General features: G+C 48.7%; 1 protein-coding gene across 2 annotated transcripts in view; it reads left to right on the forward strand.

Moving 5' to 3' along the window:
* LOC144756218 (uncharacterized) overlaps positions 1-16,984 on the forward strand; it is a 161,403-nt gene that overhangs the window by 11,025 nt on the left and 133,394 nt on the right. For both annotated transcript variants that reach the window (XM_078645834.1, XM_078645833.1), the window contains exon 2: positions 3,929-4,055. In XM_078645834.1, coding sequence (XP_078501960.1) covers positions 3,929-4,055 — 127 coding nt within the window. The remainder of the gene's footprint in view (positions 1-3,928; positions 4,056-16,984) is intronic.

The following is a 16,984-nucleotide window of genomic DNA, read 5'->3' on the forward strand; positions in this document are numbered from 1 at the left end:
CTACTGTTACTTACATGCTGAGATTTTCTATAAAATGCCTGTGGGATATGTACCGTGTTTTGTCTAAGCATGTTTTGTGGGTCATGTACCCTGTGTTGTATTTTTTTTTTGCTTTCCCCTCGCACGCCAGGGTTGCGTTGGGAGTGTCCCTCGCACGTCAGGGTTGCGATGGCAATGTCTTTTGCCTCAATCGTCAAGGTTACGTTGGCAGTATCCCTCCCACGTCAGGGTTGTGTTGGGAATGTGCTTTGCCTCGCACGTCAAGGTTGCATTGGCAGTGTCCCTCACACGTCATGGTTGCGTTGGGAGGGTTCCTCACACATCAGGGTTGTGTTTGAAATGTGCTTTGCCTCGCACGTCAAGGTTGCGTTGGCAATATCCCTCGCACGTCAAACTTGCGTTGGGAGAGCTGTTTTTTTTGCCTCGCACATCAGGGTTGTGTTGGCAGAGTACTCAGGAGCAGTGCGGTAATGTCAATGTGCATTACATTTTTTGTGTTCTCCTTCGCACGTCATTTATTGTGCGTTATTACATCCTTGCTGGAACATGTGCATATTTTTTTTCATGTTCCTTTGCAGAGGGAGATGGGTGTGTTGTGGTGATTGGTGGTGTTCTTCAGAGTGTACTGGGTAGGTGTGGTGATTGCATTTTCCCTGTGGTGTTCTTCAGAGTGTACTGGGTAAGTGTGGTGATTGCATTTTTCCTGTGGTGTTCTTCAGAGTGTACTGGGTAAGTGTGGTGATTGCATTTTCCCTGAAACATTTGCAATCTGTTTTGATTGCATCCTGCCTGAAAACATGTGCAAACATTTAAATGTGAATTTACATGTTTCATTCCCATTCTATATGAAGAATACAATTAGTTATGCTATATGTTCTAATCTTAAGTGAACTAGAGAGGAATCATTTATCTCTCATCATCTTAGTTGACCTTATTAACTTTAATATCCTAGAATGCTATTTGATTTTTGTTGTGAACTAAGAATGCATTTACCTATCTAATATGATTTTTGTGACCTAATTCAATTTAATTTCCAAGTAACGAAATGTGATTATTTTCTTCACTTTGCTTCTTGTTGTTTTATTGTTTCTGAAGGGAGGAGATATGTTATGTCCTATGCTTCCTAGTCCTGGCTGCTCAGCCTGCATGTGTGTGATGTCATAGAATGTTTGGTGTGTGTGCATTCTTTGAATGAGTGATCAGTTAGATTGAGTGGGGCTGAGCAGCAAGATGCTGCTCCCGGTGGGGCACCCTGTACCATCTTACTTTAACTAATAAATCTACTTAACTACATCTCTGGCTCCTGGTCTACCTATGATGACAGTACATCTTCAGATATTCCTGCCAACTCCTGCCCAGACCGAGTCTTCACCAAATGACTCCTTCCTAACAGCGAAGTTCTAACTACCAACCTCAGTGCCTCCACTGACTTAGGCGATATCCCAAACACCTAGAAACCGTCACTCCCCTGCTCAAGAAGCCATTTGCAAACCCAGCCACACTCTCCAACTACAGGCCCATCTCCCTCCTACCATACTCAGTCAAGGTCTCAGAGAAGGTAATCAATCTATTTCTCACTGTCCACCTCAGCAACCATTAACTCTTTGACATCACTCAATAATGTTTTAGACTCAACCACAGCATGGAACCGGCACTTATTTCCCCTATAGACAACATCCGCATGATTCTAGACAGAGGGGAATCTGTGTCCCTCATCCTCCTGGATCTTTTGACAGCTCTCAGCACCGTCTCACACCCTATCCTCATCATGTATCTGCATGACTTCAGTGTCCAAGACCACCCTCCACTGGACATGCTCCTTCTGAACTGAGAAAAAACAAGCTGGCAGCCTGACACTATTCCTCAGCAGCCTTTAAACTAATCTGCGGAGTAGCACAAGTCTGTTCCCTCAGCCCCATGCTCTTCAACACATACATCATTCCGCTGGACAGAGTCATGCAAACCCACAACATCAACATCCTCTCCTACGCCAATGAAATGCAACTGATAATCTCCCTCTCAGACAGGACCCCTAACACAAGAAGCAAGATCATCACCTGCATGACGAATGGAAGCAGTCCAACTATCTGAAGCTGAACACCGACAGTTCAGATGTAGTAATCTTCGGCCGCAGCACCTTAACTTGGAATTCCAACTTATGGCCGTTGAACTGGGACCTACATCTTCACCCAACAACTACACCAGGAACCGCTGGATCATTATATACAACTAACTGGGCATATAGAGTCAAGTTATTGGGGCTCCCACACCCTGAAAATTGTAATGAAGATCTACAAGTGCTCCCCTACCACACCAGAAGGACTGTCAGCAAGCCTTCGTCACCATCAAACTATACTGCAAAAATCCCCTCACTGCCGGAATCTCCAAACAACAAACCAGAAGGCTTTAACACCTTTGGTGCTTATGATGAGCCCAGCTCGTCATGAGTCACAGTAGAGCTGTGCTCATGACGAGCTGAGCTCGTCATAACGGCTGCACACTGCCCACGCGCGATTGATTCCCCGCCTGTGCGGGTGAATTAATCAGTGGGCGGGGTTGTGACGAGCCCAGCTCGTCATGAGCACAGCTCCACTGTGACTCATGATGAGCTGGGCTCGCCACAAGCACCGCGGAACCCCCCCCTGCACCGTGGGGGAATTACCCCTGCAGCGAAGGGGCTAATCCATCCCGAACTAAGCAGCAAGACTGATACTCAAACTTTCACACAGGACACCCCCCCCACACCTCAGGGAGCTCCACTGGGTCCCTGTACACATATGCCCTCGCTTTAGACTCCTTACACATACATTCAAGGCACTACAAAACTTTATTCCCCCATGCCTGAATCACCTTCTGCCAACCACAAAGACACCTCCGTTCTGTCCAACTCCTACTTTCACATATCCCATGCATACACAGAAACAAAGCCAAGGGCCGGGCGTCTTTGCATATTGCTACTAAAGTCCAGAATTACTTACCTCCTCACATCTGAGCCTCCTTCTCGCTTCTTGAGTTCCGTAGTAGGCGGAAGACTTGTCTTTTGAAGTAACCTCGTTATAGACAGTTTAGGCTCCAGTACCCGCATAGCGTTAGGATACCCTCCAGGTTGATAGCGCGCTCTACAAATACTTTAACCTAGCATAACCGTATGAAGGTCATCCAGATGGAATTACATTGGCTCCACTTGCCAGGCCACAACATGTTCAAACCAGATGCATCCTTTACCAAGCCATCATGAATAACACCCCTGCTTACCTTACTGACAAGCTCATCAACTCTGGTGTCACTCAACATACCCGCAGCCTCGACACCATCAGGCTGGAGACTAAGAACACTACATCTCAGTACAGTAACAAGCCACAAACTATCTCAGCTTTTATCACTTGTTGACCTTATTCTTGCCTTTGACCCTGTACATCACTCTTCTGCCATTTGGTGCTGTACAAGTACGATATTTATACAAACCTACGCACGTACACACATGCATTAACATATCCAGATGAATAGCAATTCATGTTCCCTAATAATTTCCTACAAATTTAATCTGCAAAATTTAATGGCGCAAGATCTTATCGCCCCCTGTAATTACTGCATGCAATAAACACCTCATTGTTTATAGCTGCAATCCCTTTGCAAATAGGTGCGTGTGAGGGGGTTGTCCTTTAATGACCCACTTGTAATCAGGCACTGAGTGTTGAAACTATTATTATTTAATCTATTGTTTCATATTTAAAAGTGGTCTTCAGCCCCTCCCAGTCAGTTTATTCATTACGCCTTTTTAATTTCTAAAACAGTCTTAAGTGCTTTCTTTAAAAAGAAGAGGGCAGAATGTGGTGGAAAGTTAACATTAAGTTCAATCTATTTAAGATGAACACAGGGACACAGAGTGTAGCAGCCAAGATAGAAACAACGTTTTTGTTTTTTTCAGACACAGGTTCCCATTTCCAATGCTTCTTGCTGTTTCTCTGCGGACGATTGGAATCTTTTACAAGAATGGCAGAAGGAGCTTTATGGGAACGTGATGAAAGAAATTCACCGAGCGCTGATCTCGCTAGGTAAAGTTGCAGCATTGATCATTAATATGAAACGTTGCTGTCATCCGGATACTCTTTGTTCTATTACTTTCATTCTTCCCGCAGTAATGATGTGGCTATGTTGAGGTGGAGTGGTTACTCCTGAAAAACAGGCAGCAGTGGTTATGATGCATGCTTAAATATTGTAAGTGGTAACATGCATTTGCAGTGAAATAGGTCACGCATTTACGAGAGTTTGAGCTATTGGCATTCATGACAATACCATTGGCTTAAACGTTTGCAAATGCGAGACCCATTGCATTGCATATGCTATTTTTGAAAAATCGCCCCATGCTGCGCTTTCACTTTGAACTGACAGCCAATCATTTGTAAATAAATAACTAAGACTAAGGGGAAATTTGAGGTTTTAATCATCAGACAGGGAAGACTTCAAAAGTGCGCATCGCTTCCCCTTAGCCGCCAGAGATAATCAATGAAAAGACAAACTCAGTTTGAAGTCTACAGACAAATAGGTTGTTTAAAAAATAATTGTTTTCATTCAAATCTTTTGTTTTTATTTTTTGACCAAAAGCTGGCCAACACCTGTTTCACAGCATCAAGGTCTCTTCATCAGGGCCATACAATTGACTTTGAGTGGTATTATTTGGCGGCACAACTTCAGTGGCTCACGCAGGCGATAGCTCGTGAGTTCCGAGGACCTAAAGGACCGTGCGGCAGAGCGATTCCTCGGCATGTGTTGTCATTTATAGTTCTTCAGCAGAAGATCGATCTTAACCAGCTCACTCTTGAAGAGCGCACTCTTCACTTGTGCTGAAATCAGAGTCAGAAACGGGTGGGTTGCTCCCACCGGTATGCCCAGGAGATACCTCTAGGCATGTGCACGGCCCTTCCTCATGAGGGAAACTGGTCTGCGCTAGCGGTTTGGGAGGAACTCGGACTTCATATGGTGGGAGATTTATACAGAGATGGTTCATTGTTGTCATTTCAGGAATTGCAGGAACTATTTGAGCTGCCGTGGGGAGACTATTTATTGCACGCCGCGTTGGTGGTAGGGCTGCAGCGCCACTGGAAGATGGGGTTGCAGGAACCGCCGACTTCGCCGGGTTGTCAATATATCACTATGGTGGCGGGTACCTTTAAAGCTGTTACGTGCCTTTATCGACGCCTGTCGAGCGAACAGCTTCCACCCCTGGATGCCCTAAAAGGCAAATGGGAGGCAGATATCGGCAAAGCCATACCGGAGACAACATGGCCTCAACTGTTGCGGCGTGCCTGGAAAGGCACGCGCAATGCCCGGTTCCAGTTGGTACATTTTTAGGTTTCGCTGGAGGGCGGAGCTCTTAGCTCCGCCTCCAGAGAAATCTCTTGATTCTAGTAAGGAAAATGGAAAACGCCCCCCTGTCCCATTGGCTAGCTCCATAAATGGAGGCTAGCCATTGGAACAGACATCTGTCCGTCAAGGCCGGACCAGATTCGGGGGCGTTCCCGAGATTTTTTCCCAGGGCGGAGTTACGTTTTTTCCCGTTCCCTCCCCTTTCACTGATGCGCTGTCCATTTCCGCCCCCCCTCGCTGTCCTGTGCACGTTTCCCGCCGTCCGTGTCCTCTCCCGCCCCCTCCCGCCGTCCGTGTCCTCTCCCGCCCCCTCCCGCCGTCCGTGTCCACTCCCGCCCCCTCCCGCCGTCCGTGTCCACTCCCGCCCCCTCCCGCCGTCCGTGTCCACTCCCGCCCCCTCCCGCCGTCCGTGTCCACTCCCGCCCCCTCCCGCCCCCTCCCGCCGTCCGTGTCCACTCCCGCCCTGGTCTGTTTTGTTACGAAAAGGGACTGAACATGTTCTTAGATATTCAGTCATTATTGAGGCACCGCCCTCCGAAGTGTTGTCAACAGGGTCCCCACAGTTTACTATGTTTTTAGGGTACCCTCGAGTCCAGAGACTTATTTCTTTTTTTTTAAAGTACTCTGGGCAGTGCTTCCTAATCTCCTCTTGGGGACAGCAGAGGCGCGTGCATCTCTCCTTCAAAGGCGGACAATTACAGCTCAGGTTCGTCCAGGCGACTACAGAAACCCCCCCTCAGCGCCGCTTCCCATTCACATACGCCATCTGAAAGTGGCCATATTTCATTCTGCCCATTTAAAACTGCTCCCGCCGTCCGTGTCCACTCCCGCCCCCTCCCGCCGTCCGTGTCCACTCCCGCCCCCTCCCGCCGTCCGTGTCCACTCCCGCCCCCTCCCGCCCCCCGTGTCCACTCCCGCCCTGGTCTGTTTTGTTACGAAAAGGGACTGAACATGTTCTTAGATATTCAGTCATTATTGAGGCACCGCCCTCCGAAGTGTTGTCAACAGGGTCCCCACAGTTTACTATGTTTTTAGGGTACCCTCGAGTCCAGAGACTTATTTCTTTTTTTTTAAAGTACTCTGGGCAGTGCTTCCTAATCTCCTCTTGGGGACAGCAGAGGCGCGTGCATCTCTCCTTCAAAGGCGGACAATTACAGCTCGGGTTCGTCCAGGCGACTACAGAAACCCCCCCTCAGCGCCGCTTCCCATTCACATACGCCATCTGAAAGTGGCCATATTTCATTCTGCCCATTTAAAACTGCTCCCGCCGTCCGTGTCCACTCCCGCCCCCTCCCGCCGTCCGTGTCCACTCCCGCCCCCTCCCGCCGTCCGTGTCCACTCCCGCCCCCTCCCGCCCCCTCCCGCCGTCCGTGTCCACTCCCGCCCTGGTCTGTTTTGTTACGAAAAGGGACTGAACATGTTCTTAGATATTCAGTCATTATTGAGGCACCGCCCTCCGAAGTGTTGTCAACAGGGTCCCCACAGTTTACTATGTTTTTAGGGTACCCTCGAGTCCAGAGACTTATTTCTTTTTTTTTAAAGTACTCTGGGCAGTGCTTCCTAATCTCCTCTTGGGGACAGCAGAGGCGCGTGCATCTCTCCTTCAAAGGCGGACAATTACAGCTCGGGTTCGTCCAGGCGACTACAGAAACCCCCCCTCAGCGCCGCTTCCCATTCACATACGCCATCTGAAAGTGGCCATATTTCATTCTGCCCATTTAAAACTGCTCCCGCCGTCCGTGTCCACTCCCGCCCCCTCCCGCCGTCCGTGTCCACTCCCGCCCCCTCCCGCCCCCCGTGTCCACTCCCGCCCCCTCCCGCCCCCTCCCGCCGTCCGTGTCCACTCCCGCCCTGGTCTGTTTTGTTACGAAAAGGGACTGAACATGTTCTTAGATATTCAGTCATTATTGAGGCACCGCCCTCCGAAGTGTTGTCAACAGGGTCCCCACAGTTTACTATGTTTTTAGGGTACCCTCGAGTCCAGAGACTTATTTCTTTTTTTTTTAAAGTACTCTGGGCAGTGCTTCCTAATCTCCTCTTGGGGACAGCAGAGGCGCGTGCATCTCTCCTTCAAAGGCGGACAATTACAGCTCGGGTTCGTCCAGGCGACTACAGAAACCCCCCCTCAGCGCCGCTTCCCATTCACATACGCCTTCTGAAAGTGGCCATATTTCATTCTGCCCATTTAAAACTGCTCCCGCCGTCCGTGTCCACTCCCGCCCCCTCCCGCCGTCCGTGTCCACTCCCGCCCCCTCCCGCCGTCCGTGTCCACTCCCGCCCCCTCCCGCCGTCCGTGTCCACTCCCGCCCTGGTCTGTTTTGTTACGAAAAGGGACTGAACATGTTCTTAGATATTCAGTCATTATTGAGGCACCGCCCTCCGAAGTGTTGTCAACAGGGTCCCCACAGTTTACTATGTTTTTAGGGTACCCTCGAGTCCAGAGACTTATTTCTTTTTTTTTAAAGTACTCTGGGCAGTGCTTCCTAATCTCCTCTTGGGGACAGCAGAGGCGCGTGCATCTCTCCTTCAAAGGCGGACAATTACAGCTCGGGTTCGTCCAGGCGACTACAGAAACCCCCCCTCAGCGCCGCTTCCCATTCACATACGCCATCTGAAAGTGGCCATATTTCATTCTGCCCATTTAAAACTGCTTTCGTTGTTTGAGTACGGCAACATTCCTTAACCGCCTGATGTTCTCCATTGCACACATTTTACTGAAATACATTGCCCTTCGTTATTTTTCTTGTGGGAATATTGTGCTGAAAAGCCCGGAGTGAGCACTGTTAATGCCCGGACTCGCCTTCTTGTAGTTAAACTGTGTTTGTGAGCTTTTTGAATGGCCCTTTGTCCCTAGTTCATCGAGGACAAAGTCTGCATTTTAAACGTATGCAAATGGGAAGGTCAGCCAGGGCAGATATATACAGTGGAAACATCGCCCTCAAGCGTGCATCGATTGTGTAGTGTGTGGATGTACAGGGCTAGTTTGTTTAAATGTGTAATTTCATAATGTAACACAGCAGCCTCCTGGCAGAAGAGACTAAACATTTAAAAAGCAAATGGCACATTTAAAGTGGGGAGTAAGTGGACAGGCTGTTGGATTGTAGCAACAGTGGTAGTCATAGCATAAGAGACGCTTCCTGGCACATGCCCAGGCTGCCTGCATCACAAGGTGCTGGGCGCTAGCTTGGCCAATGCTGGGGCCACCTTATTAAGATCATACACTCAAGCGACTCCCTGCCTCTGCATGGCATGGTTAGGGCTATGGCAACCTCCTCTTGGCCACTCAGCTGGGGTCCAGGCTTCCCCGCTCCAAGAAAGGGACACACCTTGAGGTAATTAGGGATTTGGAACTCTCATTAGGCCCAAGTTAAATTATTTTGGATTAGGAGCTCTTATTAGACCCAGGTTAAACAATCATTGGCATTGCCAATAGGTCTCGCTTTTGGGATCTCCCGCCGTCCGTGTCCACTCCCGCCCCCTCCCGCCGTCCGTTCCACAGGTTCCTCAGGTTCGAGGGCAGAGCGTTCCAAGGATTACCCTGGCATCCTGCCAGCCTGCAAACATGTAGCACATATATAGCGTGACCCTGGCCAAAAGGCATCGGAGCGCTGCACTGTTGATCCTTGACTTAACCCCACGGACCAGGACGCTGCAGCGGTTTTAGAACCTGCACCGGATATACTCTTTCAAAAGTTTTCTAAAGGTGCTGGTAAGTGTGTCCTAGGACTTGTGGTTCGTTCCCACGGCCAACAGAGATGGACACCAGAACGACCACCCTTCTCATCTGTGCGTGATGAATGGTTTGTGAATCCGATTGGCATAGGAGATACCACGAGAGGAAGTGACGTCACCTAGAAGGGATCTGTCTGAAGGCATCTGGGCATGACAGGCTTTTACAAGGTGGTGAAGCTGAAACTCTCGACAGTCAACAGATGCACCCCAAAGCCCGGGTCCCCCCCCACCTCCAACAACAAGAGAACAAAAGCCAGCTGTCATGGCCGACTTCCCCTGGACGTTGAGCCAAAGAGGCCCACTCCACGGTGGTCTCACCTTACCCGCCCACCTTATCACCTCTCGCTTTTCAACGCCCTGCAATCCTGTCCCCTTGTCTTCCCTGCTTGACTCAAAAAAGGGCCACCACCTTCCCACTCGGCGCCTCTCCCGTTTCAGAGGCCGAGCCTGCTCTCAGGGGCCCTCACACTGTCAGGGGCAGAACGGGCCATTCAGGCAGTGTTTGCTCGGCACACCTTGAGGTGTTTGCAGGACTCAGGAGGACACGGGACAGCGGCATGCCACCGAAGCGTCACACCCTTGGGGGGGTGAGAGGAGGGTAAGGCAGCAGAGGTGTGGTGAGTGTGTGATGAGTTGACAGGCTCCATACAGCGCTGACTTCAAGGTGTGTTTACTGGCCACAAACCCCTTCATATCTGCTCAGTCGAGAAGGTCAGAGAGGGTCCTCTAAGAACAGATCTCCTAAAAGAAGCTCCTTGGCAGTGTCCAGGCTAACTTTGCTCGCCATGGTGCCATGATGCCAGTTCAAGTTGCCGACCTAGGCCTCGTTTCCTTACGTTTGCGCTGATCTGGATGAAGTGTCAGCGATCGAAAATGTCCTCTGTCGTGAGAACTGCACACCAAACTCACACACCCGCAGCCCGGCCACCTGTCACCCACCTTCAAGAACGGATGACGCTAATCTCAGGGCCATGTAGAATGTTACTGGACCGCTGAAAGCGCCATGAAGCCATCCCGACAGCAGAAAGCATTATGCAAACACGGAAAGGGTCTATTTATATTCGTCTACACCTCATGAACAAAACACAGAAGTGCTACGTAAATTCCAGCTCCGAGGACCCTAAGAAATAAAACAAAGGTATCATTAAAAGCATTTCACTCAACACATAACATAAATGAACAAGACAACAAAAAAGAGAGAATAAATAGGACACCACAGCTAAATAAACAAGCATTTACAATGCAACGGTTTCGCCTTTGGAAAAGTTAGAGCTATTAGCAATGTAAATGACAATGCCATTTATTTATCTGTTTTCAAAACCAACACATAAATACAAATTTTGTCATTTACAATGCCAATAGCTCAAACTTTTCCAAAGGCGAAACCTTTGCATTGTAAATGCTTGTTTTACGTTGCATAGGGCGTTCTTGACCCCGGCCAAGATCTCGCAGTATTTTGGTGTTTCCCATTCAACATGCCCGAGGTGTAATGCAGACGGTGCTGATTTCTTGCACATGTTTTGGTCTTGTATAGGGTTGGGATCCTACTGGGAGGAGGTGGTGACGTGCCTAAATCAAGCGACAGGGCGGACATTAGAGGCAGAAATGGCGACTTGTTTATTGCTCTGGTTCCCGCACACCCCTAACACCAAGGTTACTAGTAAGTTCTATGACCTGGGGCTAATTATAGCAAAAAGGGAACTTACTATGCATTGGAAATCCAAGATGGGGCCTAGCTATCAGAGATGGCGGACACGTTTTTTGACTTGGGCGGGTAGCGAAGGGACGCTCCACCTGCAACTAGCTAGGCGCTCCGTTCATGATAAGGCGCTAGAAACAGCAAGGGCATGGGAAGCTCTGGTCGCCGAGTTACGCGCCCCGTCCGAAGACGCCGAGGATGAGGAGGGGTAGGAGCGCACAGAGCCTAGTCAGGGGGACCGAACGCCAGCGCCAGACGGATAGAGAATGTGTGGTGAGAGGATGTGACGTATGGGTGAGTAGGAGGGACACCCGGTCGCGAGGCAGGGCTGGTGATGCTAGTAGATTGAGCTGTGAATGTGTGGGCCCATCTGTATTCACGGAGACACTCCAATTTGTTTCTTCGTCTGCATCTTCTTGTGTAGCTGGTTGCACGACTGGATGGTCGGCTGACCTTATGGTGATCAACCGAAGTGGGGCACGCTGGCAGGGGGTGGGGGAGGGGGGAAGGGATGTTGGGATGGTGGGAGGGAGGGACAATCACTTGATATTAGCTTGTTATCCTATAGTGGAGTGGTGTGGCTCACTGGTTAGAGGCGGCAGACCCGTAAGCAGAGGACGGCCCGGGACCAGGGTTCGATTCCCAACGCGGCAGGGTCGTGGACCAGGGTCAGCGGGCTCGATAATTCTCGCCTCGGTGCCTACTCCAGTCAGGGACCACACTCGGCAACTCTGGGCATTAGCTTGCCTCATCTTCACAACGGCCCCCCAGACCGCCGGGGATGCTTGGTCGCACCTTAGAGATACCCATTAGGGACCATCTCTCAGGGTGAGCCAGGACGGGTTCCCCAGCGGTCGAAGCGCGGAGATACTCCTCCGGGAGTTGATTCCAGCGCTATATAAACCCACAATTAAATCCTGCGACAGCATGAGTCATCTGTGTAATGGCGGTCCTGGGACTGTCACCTCCACTGGTTTGTATTCATGGAAAACTAATAAAATCGTTTTATAAAAAAAAAATCAGGGCCATACAATGGCTTACAAAGTAAAAATTGTATGTCAAAACAGACGGTGATCATAACCCGATACAAGGAAAGACAAGAAAAAGGTAATCAATGAGATAAATAAACAAGCATTTACAATGCAATGGTTTCGCCTTTGGAAAAGTTAGAGCTATTGGCATTGTAAATGACAAATTTTGTATTTATGTGTTGGTTTTGAAAACAGATAAATAAATGGCATTGTCATTTACATTGCCATTAGCTTAATCTCTTGCAAATGTGAGACCTATTGTACCCTACGGACGAGCTCAGCAGACAGCAATTACTACCACACACACACACCCAGAGCCACACACACACACACCCACCCAGAGCCACACACACCCACTCTGAATATTAATATTTGGCTTTTAAGGACTAAAAAGAATGTATTTACCATAACCAGGATTCCGATTTATGTACAAGGTAATGTGAGAATCTGTATTACTTGATCGAAAATCAGGTTCTGAAATGACCAAAGGGGTAAATATTCATACTAATATTCTCCTAGATTATTAGATTACAAGCTTCATATCTATTACCATCAAGACCTGTCAGGGGCGTAGCTAGAGCTTGTGGCGCCCGGGGCTATCCCTCAGGTTGCCGCCCCTTGGAAGAGGGGAGGGTGCTGGGGAAAAAGGACGGTGAGCACAATTAAGAGACAAAATAACAGGCCCCGCCATTGTGTGCCAGCCATCTTATTATTAAAGAACAACAGACCAGGAAGCAGTGTTGCAGCCTTGATTGGATGACTGGTGTTATTGTGACACTGGTAACCTTTCCATGAGTCAGTCCTGTTTTATAGGCACACGGAGTTCACTAACTAGGGTGTAAGGTGAAGCGATTTTGGAATGAGCTACAATATTACTGTGCCCTTTAAGATATAAAGGGAGGGTGACAGGGAACGACTTGCACAAATCTAGCTCATAAAAGCCCACCACTGAGATCCAGATTGTGTCAATATTTCCACCCTTCCTCGTGAATAGAAAAGTTGCCTGCATAGGAGGGATTATGGGTATATTACTTCTCTCCCCCCTCTGTGGTAAAGTGGACGATGCCTAACTAAGGGATTTTAAAGTAGTGGTTCATAGCTGCAAACGTTTCAGATTGCTTTGTGTGACATTTTCATAATTTCAGCGTAATTATGAGTGACATTTCAAAAACTAGGTGTGACACTTTTTCCGCAAATCAAAACCATGGAATTAGAACGAGGGAAACATAAATATCAGACATTACACCCATAGGGGTCACAACCCGGACACAGACTGTACTTTATTTCAAAAAGACACAATGAGCAGTTTAATAAAAATCAATTTGCGGATTATAGCAGGGTTCGCAGCCCCGCTCATTATTTATTATTTACCCGAGGCTGAAAATACATGTTATTGCTATTCTAAGCCATTACCATACGACACAGTAAGGCATCGGAGGGAGGGGGGTGGGGCAGGGCAAGCCTCAGGAAGAGAGGCTGACTGAAGTACATGTGGCCTAGTTCAGAGCCCGACTGTAAGCTGTATTCTCAAAAAAAATACACTTTTTGAGAGAGTGAGCAGTTATATTCATAAATAGTTGCACGCCCGTCAGCCCTGGCCATGGTTTACTGGTATGTCACCGCCTCTACCTAAGAGTACTTGCACCAGTGCGTGTCATGCAGGCTGTCTAAAAACACACATATGGCACAGAAGTCTTAATTTTAAAACATACCGGCACTCTCTCTCTCTGGTACATACTTCATTCTGATGACCAATGGCTTCGTGTGGCAGCTGAGCCCAACTCCAGCACTTCTCCTCCGGGGCTCCATGCGTCTCCGGGCGGGACTTCCGTCAGCTGGAGGAACCCAACTCCGCTCCTGCCGTCTCTTCCCCCGGGGCTCCCTCAGCACACGGGAGCCCCGCACCATCCAGCACTTCTCCTCCGGGGCTCCATGCGTCTCCGGGCGGGACTTCCGTCAGCTGGAGGAACACAACTCCGCTCCTGCCGTCTCTTCCCCCGGGGCTCCCTCAGCACACGGGAGCCCCGCACCATCCAGCACTTCTCCTCCGGGGCTCCATGCGTCTCCGGGCGGGACTTCCGGCCTTCTCTCCCACGCACCATGCCAACGGTGCTTCACCCTAACCCCCGTTTCCCCTCCCTTGCCCCACAGGACTCTGCTGACTTGCCTGACGCCGCGGCACCTGAGCCCTTCGAAGCATTCTTGAAGGGAGAGGACACGGACGGCGGGAGGGGGCGGGAGGGGACACGGACGGCGGGAGGGGGCGGGAGGGGACACGGACGGCGGGAGGGGGCGGGAGGGGGCGGGAGGGGACACGGACGGCGGGAGGGGGCGGGAGGGGGCGGGAAACGTGCACAGGACAGCGAGGGGGGGGCGGAAAGGCACACGGAGGGGGCGGGAATGGACAGCGCATCTGAAATCACTTTTAGTGAAAGGGGAGGGAACGGGAAAAAACGTAACTCCGCCCAGGGAAAAAATCTCGGGAACGCCCCCGAATCTGGTCCGGCCTTGACGGACAGATCCGGCACCCAATGGCTAGCCTCCATTTATGGAGCTAGCCAATGAGAGCCGGGGGACGTTCCCGAAGTGCTTAGTGTCGACATAGGATTTCACCTGCACTGAAAAGCTGCGCAGAGCCCAGCCTTTCGGCAGGCGAAACCCAAAAATGAAAAATCATTACATCAGACTCCCTTGTGAATATCTTCTGAATAAAATATAATTGTAAAATCAAAGACACAACGAGTTTGTAAACATAAACAAAGATATGCAATAGATAGACACATAGGAACCAATAAAAAAAACATACTGTAGTATTGAAACTATAGTTATCGATCTAGTGGACATAGTTGCCTCCTTTTCGGTGATTCCTTTGCGATGAGATAGATATAGTTTTACTATAGCATTTATCAGTGGAACATTTACCATTTAAGTAAGTGACAGGATATGACAACAGAAATTCAGTAGGAGTGAATGAATGTTGGCAGAAGATAGCTCAGGGAAAAACAATAATACATAGGGGAAAACTGGCATAATAAATGAGTTCAGAAAGGCCTGGTACAGGCACAGGGAGTTTGAGTAAGCAAAGATAAAGTTGCATACCATGTAGAGCGGAGCTTTCCAAACTGTGTGGCGCGATACGGTACTGTGTCCCCTGCCATGTGTGGGTGTGTCGTGGAACGACGAGGAGATGCGCTCTACTCCTTTTTAGCAGGATGGTAATGCGCATGTCAGTGACGAAGTATATGGAGGAAGGCGACGGAGACATTTAGGCATGTGCGCGCAGCTTCGTTCCCTTTGCCGCGTTCGTCGAATGTACAGTCCAGTTCAGAGAGCCCCCTCCACTCCCCATTCCCGGCAAGTTTTGACACAAGTGGGACAAGATGGAACGGGGGAGGAGTAGATGGTACACACTGACCCTCAAACAATAACTTGAATGCTGATGCCTCGTGCTCCGTTTTGGGACTAAAAACAAATGAACTGTTTCAGCAGTAGCTGAACCTAAAGCACCTTAATAAATTGACAACTTCAAACAAGCAATTTATAAGCGCTATCAACAACACACCCCATGCGTAACCTGAAAGAATGCAAACTAATGTGTCTGCTTATGAATCGGTCCCCAAGGCGAAACATTTGGCACAAACCCCGCAATGCAAGGTTTCCAGGCGCTTTTTAAATTGTCTAATAAAATAGAGGGTAATGGATTTGCCAATTTAATAAAGGTTTGACAGATTCGTGTTTCTGCGGTGTGCGAGCAAAGATGTTTAGAGCACTGTAAAACGAGGACATGTTTATGATGCAGGAATAATCCTCCCATTAAAAACCATGGCACAAGTAAGGACCCATACTGTGTTCAACTAATTCGCAAAACACTTTACATGTAAGGACTTCAGAGAAAACGATTTATAATACAGAATATGTCTTGCACCGCATAGAATAGGTAAATCTCTATAATATTAGTTGCCTTAAGATGTATTCGATTTAGGTTATATGTCGAAAATGCAATACATCGATAAAAGCAAACAATGTAATATCACCTAAGAGAATATTTCTGTTTGCCCCCATCAGCATGCACTGATGTTCAGCTGCAAAGGCAAGGCCATCTCCATCAACATTGCTTTGCACTGCACCACTATACACACAGGTCAAGTGATCCTAAATGGCGTCTGATACTTTCAGCCAGGCCTTCTTTGTAGCCAACAGCACTTCACATGTTGAGATTCCAAGGCCTAGTGGCCCTTTTTGCATTGTTGTTCGCTTACATTTGCAAATACATAATTTTTACGAGTTCAAAATACTTTCCGCATTTAAAAAATGTTACATGCATTAGTTTTCTTGTGAGTACACAAATTCACAGTTGCATTGAGCGTAGAGGGAGCCATCTTTCAGATTTGAAATGCCTGTGTATTTATGCGCACCAGCAACTTTACAAACTCCACTGCTATCTCTTCCTACCCAAGAAAAGGTTAGAATTTTACTCCCGACAAAGGCAAGACACATTCACTTAGCAGGGTGTTAGCCCTGTCATCCTTGGCGTGATTTTCCCTGTCTTTGTTGCCTCTACCTCCTGTACTTTTGACTATATGCTGGACTTCGTTTTTGCTGGTTTGTGTACTCTGGGCACTTTACCACTGCTGATGAATGCTAAAGTGAAAGTGGTCCCTGTGTAAATTGTGATTATGTTTGGTTATCCATGATTGACATATTTGATTTAATGGTAAGTCCCTAGTAAAGTGCACTGTGTGTGCCCAGGGCCTGTAAATCAAATACTACTACTGGGCCTGCAGCACTGATTGTGCCACCCACCTAAGTAGCCCTGCAACCATGTCTCATGCCTGCCGTTGCAGTGTCTGTGCGTGCAGTTTTGAGCTGTCAGGTCGACCTAACAAGTGCAACCACTTGCCAGGCCTAAACCTTCCCTTTTCTTACATGTAAGGCATCCTTAACGTAGGCCAAAGGTAGCCCCATGGGCAGGGTGCAGTGTATGTGAAAGGTAGTGTGCTGGTGTGTTTTACATGTCCTGATAGTGAAATTCTGTCAGTTTCACTTTTCACTATTGTAAGGACTATCTCTCCCATAGGTTAACATTGGAGCTGCCTTGTAACATCTTACATGTGTACCTTTCAATTGAGAAGAGATAGAGATTTGGAGTTAGGGT

This window comes from Lissotriton helveticus, chromosome 5_1 (assembly GCF_964261635.1).
Source record: "Lissotriton helveticus chromosome 5_1, aLisHel1.1, whole genome shotgun sequence".
Lineage (NCBI taxonomy): Eukaryota > Metazoa > Chordata > Amphibia > Caudata > Salamandridae > Lissotriton > Lissotriton helveticus.